This window comes from Bactrocera latifrons, unplaced genomic scaffold (assembly GCF_001853355.1).
Source record: "Bactrocera latifrons isolate USDA-ARS-PBARC rearing strain unplaced genomic scaffold, ASM185335v1 scaffold_10, whole genome shotgun sequence".
Lineage (NCBI taxonomy): Eukaryota > Metazoa > Arthropoda > Insecta > Diptera > Tephritidae > Bactrocera > Bactrocera latifrons.
The window spans coordinates 1,282,182-1,289,115 of record NW_017534408.1 but is presented as its reverse complement, the minus strand read 5'-3'; the positions used below and the strand labels follow the sequence as shown (position 1 = coordinate 1,289,115).

General features: G+C 38.7%; 2 protein-coding genes across 3 annotated transcripts; one reads left to right on the top strand and one right to left on the bottom strand.

Moving 5' to 3' along the window:
- Positions 1 to 1,946: 1,946 nt before the first annotated feature.
- LOC108966098 lies at positions 1,947 to 3,026 on the top strand. Its single transcript, XM_018928840.1, has 2 exons — positions 1,947 to 2,525; positions 2,607 to 3,026. The coding sequence occupies exons 1-2, from the start codon at positions 1,971 to 1,973 to the stop codon at positions 2,952 to 2,954; spliced, it is 903 nt and encodes a 300-aa protein (XP_018784385.1). The 5' UTR covers positions 1,947 to 1,970; the 3' UTR covers positions 2,955 to 3,026.
- A 1,107-nt stretch (positions 3,027 to 4,133) lies between these two features.
- LOC108966069 lies at positions 4,134 to 5,347 on the bottom strand. Of its 2 annotated transcripts, none has more exons than XM_018928812.1 (3): positions 5,262 to 5,347; positions 4,673 to 5,167; positions 4,134 to 4,602 (listed from the first exon to the last, which is right to left on the bottom strand). In XM_018928812.1, the coding sequence occupies exons 1-3, from the start codon at positions 5,325 to 5,327 to the stop codon at positions 4,231 to 4,233; spliced, it is 933 nt and encodes a 310-aa protein (XP_018784357.1). In that variant the 5' UTR covers positions 5,328 to 5,347; the 3' UTR covers positions 4,134 to 4,230. The 2 variants fall into 2 exon arrangements, with proteins under 2 accessions (XP_018784357.1, XP_018784348.1); XM_018928803.1 differs by having other exon boundaries at positions 5,256 to 5,342.
- Positions 5,348 to 6,934: the final 1,587 nt, after the last annotated feature.

Sequence of the window (6,934 nt, the reverse complement as noted above, 5' to 3'; positions counted from 1 at the left end):
CCCTGATCACTTTGGTATATATAACCCTATATCTGACTCTTTTAGTTTTAGGACTTACAAACAACCGTTATGTGAACAAAACTATAATACTCTCTGTAGCAACTTTATTGCGAGAGTATAAAAACACAGAAACTTCAAATCTAATCTATCCGTTCGATGGTTAGTATCTTTAGTCGCTATTAGCTTAAAAATCAAAGATCAGATTTGATCCGGACTGTAAAAAAATTCGTATGCACGTACAATATTTTAATATAAATCTTCATCGCCTTCAAAATAGGCTCCTTGACCAATACAAGCAACATTTCAATCAATTTTATACACTGATTCCAAGTCGCGGTTGGGTTGGCCTTCATTGCTTTCGGCGAAGAATGCTTCGAACGCCATTAGGTAGATTTTACGTCAGTATGAACGTCAAACTCATAAAGTCACGTCTTTTCATCAGAATATACGTTGTCAAGTATACGTGTCCCTTTCGCGACCACTATTCCACGTCGTGTTTCTTTAACTTTAATAAGTCATTTGCAGAGGAGGCATGAGCTAAGTTTTCAATGACTTTGCGTCCCTCACTGAAGGCTTTGTGCCACTCAAATATTTGTGTTCTTCCCAAAAGCCTTCTGTAACATTTTTAACGATTCCGTAACCGTGATTTCACTTGAAACACAAATTTTCAAACCAAATCGTTCAATTACTTTCCAGGCCTAAACCCAGAAACCCTTTCACGTCTTAAAAAAATAGTTATCAAACACATACTAATTGCTATATGGATCTCAAGCTTCAAACGAACAAAAAAAAAAAGAATGTAACAATTTAGAAAGAACTACATACTTTACCGGTTCGGTTTGTGCGCACATTTTAAAAGAACCAATCAGGTTAAAATTTGCTCACTTATTATATTCCTATTTTAGTGAAGTCTACTCCACCTCTCGGTCTGTATTCCTTGCAGATGCGGCAATATTCCTCCAAATAAAACGATTTTAACGGAGAGCTTGTACAGCCTCTCCCAATGCCTACTCTGAAGGTCGGAGCAAACATTTCTGAGGTTTCGTTTTAATGGTTGAAATGGCCGCTCTGAGCCGTTCATTATCAAAAGAGGTTTCAGTCATAAATTTGAAGTTATAAATAATCCGTCTATCTTGGTACCAGCATCAACACCAATTACAATGTCAGCTTAGAAATCCAACGCAGAATAACTCTTGCCAACATGTACTACTTCGGACTGAGTAGGCAATTGAAAAGTAAAGTCCTCTCTCGGCGAACAAAGACCAAACTCTATAAGTCACCCCATCAATCCCGTCCTGATACAGAAGAAGACTGATGGTCCTTTGCGCATTGTTAACGGCGAATCCCAAAGTCGATGGAAATATACAACGATATTGACATGGTTCAGCGAATTAAAAGACAGACGGCTACGCTGGCTAGGTTATGTCGTCCGAAAAGGCGAAAATACTCCAGCTCTAAAAGTTTTCGACGCAGTACCCGCCGGCGGAAGCAGAGGAAGAGGAAAACCTCCACACCTTTGGAATGTAGAGGCCTTTCTTGGAATCTTCAATTGGTCCCACATACCAAAAATGAGAAACGACTGTTGTTAACTCGTCTATAACCGCGTAAGCGCTTTCTACGCCAATAAAGAAAAAGAAGAAGAATTCTCATATCAATCAACAAAGTGTATTATAATTTTTACGATGTTTACACCAACAATGACAACTGCTGCGGATTACTATTATCTCCTTAATGCAATAATGTAGAATCAACGAGCTAGAAAGCAAACGGCGTCACTATTGCCACATGTTGCTTGTGTAAATACATTTTAGTGCACCGTTAATCATGTTTGAGATGTAAACATTTGACGTTCTATTATACTTCATATAAAAAGAAAGTATTTCAGAGTTTTGAATTGATCAATTTATATCCGTATCGATTTTTGCTATATAAAGTGCTTTTCTCAAGCATTTTCAACGAACCTTTAGAAGATGTACATTAACAAGCAATTAGTAGGCGCGTTGCTCGCTTTCCAAGTGATCGTCGTTGCAGTGGCGCAGTCGACAGCAGTGGCAAGCAATAGCGCCTTCGAGGTCGGCAATGTGACAACAAGGACCGACGATTATATCCAGGAGAATCGGCGTCAATTCAATGCCACGTTGCAAGGTTATTTGGACAAAATGAGTGTCGTGACGAACGGTCTAGAGTTGGGACTGAAAGTGCTTGAACGACAGAAAGTGCTACTGCTGAAGACAATCCAGGAAACATACGAAAAAATCGATCCTTTAGAATTGCTAGGCTTACCGGCCAAATACTGTGTACAACAGCATCGCAATGAACTGCCCTACGCTCAAATTGTGAAAACGAATATTGAGAGTTGCATCAACAGTGCACGCAATTATGCCAACTCTATGATCAGTTCTGCCAACACTTATTATAATTACCTGAAAAATTACTACACCAGTACCTTTACACCAAATCTTAACGCCTGTGCAAAATCTAACAGCAATCCGTCATTGAATTACACGCTCTGTGTTACATCCGTGGTGGGTATAATTAGGGAATATTTGAATATTTTTGAAAAAATATAGCAAACGATTATTTATGATTTGATGCAAAAATTTTAGATTTCCACTGTCAACACGTATATTCACAGCAACCGGGAAAGTTTTGAAGCCGGCTTACAGTCCGCATATTGCAGTTTGGAGAACCGTCTTGATGTTGCCGCCAGCTGCACCTACACACAATTAAACTCGGTTTTGAATTCGGTTGGTGCTGCTACACGCTTGATTCATGATTGCCTCTCTGACTATTTGGAAAGTTCGAATGATAACAATAACGGTACAATCAGCGCTGGCTGCCCGAATGTCGTCTATGTGGAAGTAAAAGACAGGGCTGCCCAACCCCGAACCATAAACAACCCTCTGTTGGGTCTGAATACTACAGCTAATTGTGTGGAAGTGCGATTTGTCTAAAAAATTATAACAGATTTTGTTTTGTTTCATCACGATGTAGCGAAAATGTGTGAAATTATTTTGTTTTTTCGGTCAAATTAGTTGACAATAAATATAAATATGCACACAATAAATTTCAAAAAAATTTTGATTTATAATTGTTATATTTTTGTTGTTGTATATAAACCGTCTTGAAAATATTACATATATGAGCTTGACGAAATTTCAATTCTGTTCTTTGTAATTTACATACCTCATAACCTTATAGTAAATTGTTTGTTAACAGACACAAAATTTATAACAGAATTAAAACAGAATTTGATATATCGACGATTAACAGAAACATAACCAGCAACAGAGTGACAACAGAATTTGATAATTGAAAGCAAAAAAAGTTTGGCTTGAAATTGCGTGGAACCACATAACAGCAACAAATAACTAAGATAATTTACCTGGAAACATTATGCTATTTTGAGGGTTAACAGAAACATAATCAGCAACAGAATAAAAACAGAATTTCATTAATGTAAGTAAAAAAAGTTAGGCCTGAAAGTGTGTGCAAACACATAACAGCAACAAATAACTAAGATTAAGCAATAAGAAGGAAACTTGACTTCATACAGAAGAACAGAAACAGTAACAGAATTGAAGAAAGAAAGTTATAAAAAGATGTGTGAGAGGTTGAAACCTATCGTGATTGACGTGGAGGCAGATCCGGAAATGCACAATCGATCATATATTCTCTGTGTGCAAATTATTGAAAGGGGCTTAGAAGAGTGCCACTGTTGTTCGGCAGCAGGAATGCGCAATGCCAAGCTGCTTCTGGGAGGGTACAACCCCGCAAAGTTTAAGAATTGATAAACTTCTGGCTCCTTGTCGCGATCTATATAGGGCACTGCAGGCTCAATAAGCACTTGTCCAACATAGGTTTAGTCTCTCCGGTTCTGCGACATGGAACAGTAAACCACAGAACACCTGATTCTGGATTGCCCAGCAATTTGTGGAAGCCGGCTCAAGGCCCCAGGTTTCATCTACGTGGAAAGGGATCACATCACCTCAGTCGCGCGCAACAGGCTCCTGGAATTTTTCAGGATGCTGAACAATGGTGATCATATGTGATATAGGGGAGGGCACAATAGACCATAGGTCGACAAAACCTCAATTTTACTATGTATTTCTTTATTTACAAAAAAAACAACCTTAATTAGAAACATTCATTTAATAACCTCACATAATTCTGAACACAAATTATGAAAACATTACATAAAATAAGTTACCGAATAAACGAAAATCATGCTTAATTTACCGCAATACCCTTGGTAATGAAATTCACTTGTAAACAGGGTGTCGTTTTAGTGATTCCCTTAAAGGGATTATTTATCTTCTCGCTCGACAAATCGCTATCGGCTAGATGCCAGCTCATGTGATATGGACAACGACCCTTAGTAAGTGCCGTATCATCGCCACAAGTGGGACAAAATTCCTGACCCGCAATGCAGTTTTCCACCAGGCCCATAACCTCGCCAATGGTCTTGAAAGTCGGAAACACTTGCAAATTGTAGCAATCGAAGACTTCGCGTATTTTCATAGCCGCATTGCATTCGGCCGCCTTCATTTGATTTTCGAAAACATTCGTGTCGGCGTAGGTCTTCGTGGCGGCATTCGCAACCTAGAAAAGAGATTGTTTTGCAAATAAATACAAGTCACTCTACTGCACACATACACGGTCTGTAACTTACCGCCGTCGAGATGCATTGCGTGTAATTGCTCTCGGTGTAGTGGCCCGCATGTTTCTTCTTGCAATCATTCACAGCCGTTGCGAAAGTGCTGGTGTAGTAACTTTTTAGATTGCGCACGGTCGCCTCTGCGCCCGACACAAAACCCGAGTATGCATTGTTACCTTTCAGCGTGCATTCCTTCATTTTGACGGTCAACTGTGCGATCTGTGGCAATTTGGCGCGATATTTATGCACACAATAATCATTGATATCGTCCAGCAGCACAAGCGGATTCAACTTGTTGTCCACCTCTTCCAATTTGGTTTCCAACAGTTCTATATTGTAGGCGATAACGTCGAGTCGTGCGTAATATTTGGCCCTGAAGTCAACCAAGCTCTGTTCGAGTTCCTTCACATTGATCGCGAATTGACGCTGGTGGTGCAAGTAAAAGAGATCGGCACGTGGCGTTGTTGTTATGTTGTAGTAGAGTACGTCGGGAAGAATTGTGATTTCGCACTGGGAAAGTTTAGTTAAATTACAAAATATTGTGTATCGTAACGGACTGTATCTCAATGGTACTGAATTTTCTATTTTTTATACACACATTTACCTGTACACCGTACGCACAGCACATCACCAGTAGGACCAGCGTTAATTTACCGAGAGTTCTGCTCATTTTGAATTTTGGGAGGCAACTGATTGAGACTCGCTTAATCATTGCGTGGATTTATAGCAGCAAGATTAAAAATCAACAGATTGATTACAGTTGAGCAAAACAAATGGTTTGAGAAACTAAACAAAAATGGTAAGGACGTTCGGGTTCTCAACTGCGCTACTCTAACAGCACACTTTTGACCAAAAACCACGACGAGTTTATGATTCGAAGGGGTGTTTGGAGATTTTCAAGCGTACTAAACCTGAGGTCTTGCATCGATATGTGACAATGGATGAAGCGTGGATCTATCATTTCACTCCGAAGTCCAATCGGCAGTCATTCGAGTAGACTTTTATTGACCACCTTGAAAAATGACCGTCGACATCCAAACATCGACAGCGACTATTACATAGTGTTATTGGACTGTTTGAGAAATCGAAAATTGGACGAAATCGCCGAAAAACGAGCGCATTGGAAAAAAAAGAAAACGCTGTTCCACGTTGAAGATAATGCATCGTGTCACAAATCAGTGAAAACGATGCCAAAAATTCATGAATTGGGCTTCGAATTGCTTCCTCATCCTCCGTATTCTACAGGTCTAACCTCCAGCGAATATTTTCTGTCAAAAATTCTTACAACAAAAATGGTATCGAAAAGTAGGGTCGCCATAATCAGTGTATCACCGTTGGAGGGAACTACGTTGAAAACAATTTCTTCTACTTATATTACAATGATAGGCCAGGGACTTTTCATTTGACCTGTTACAATTGATCTTTCGTACACCAAGTAGTCTTCTTTGTCGGCTGTCGTTCCCTCAATTTGAAAATAACATATTATTTATTACATCTAAATTATGGCTCGCAAAAGAAATGTTCAAGGGTTTAAATTTAAGTATATCACACTGTTTCTTTTGACGACTGGCTTGTCGTTCTCTCTTCTGCTGATAAGAAATACACAAAATAAGATTGGAGATTCAATAAATTCGCAACACAAGCTGCTCAGGAAATCATTTTCACAGCCAGAGATTTTTTTTTTGCAATTATGTACTTCTATACTGTAGTATATAGTATGTTTTACTCACATTATTTTGCATGTTTACTGACAAATCTGAGGTGAATCCCACAATTTCATCGACATAGGAATTTCCTTCGTTTACTTTTTGTGCTGAAAATTCATTGTTTTCTCTGGTTAAGAAAAGAGGTGATTGATCTTAATCTTGAACACAGATTCCATCATACAGTAAGTTCATAAACGGTACTTTACTTTTCCCACGTCAAAAGTTATTAAGTAATATGGAAAACAGTTTAGAGGATTTTATTATTATTTGTTAAAAAAACAAGTAAGGAAGGACTAAGTTCGGGTGTCACCGAACATTTTATACTCTCACATGATAAAGTGATAATCGAGATTTCAGGCGTGTTAGTGAACCGATTTCACCCATATTTGGTAYATGTCATCAGGGTGTTAAGAAAATATTACATACCGAATTTCATTGAAATCGGTTGAGTACTTCCTGAGATATGGTTTTTGGTCCATAAGTGGGCGGCGCCACGCCCATTTTAAATTTAAAAAAAAAGTCTGGATGCAACTTCCTTCTGACATTTCTTCCGTAAAATTTAGTGTTTCTG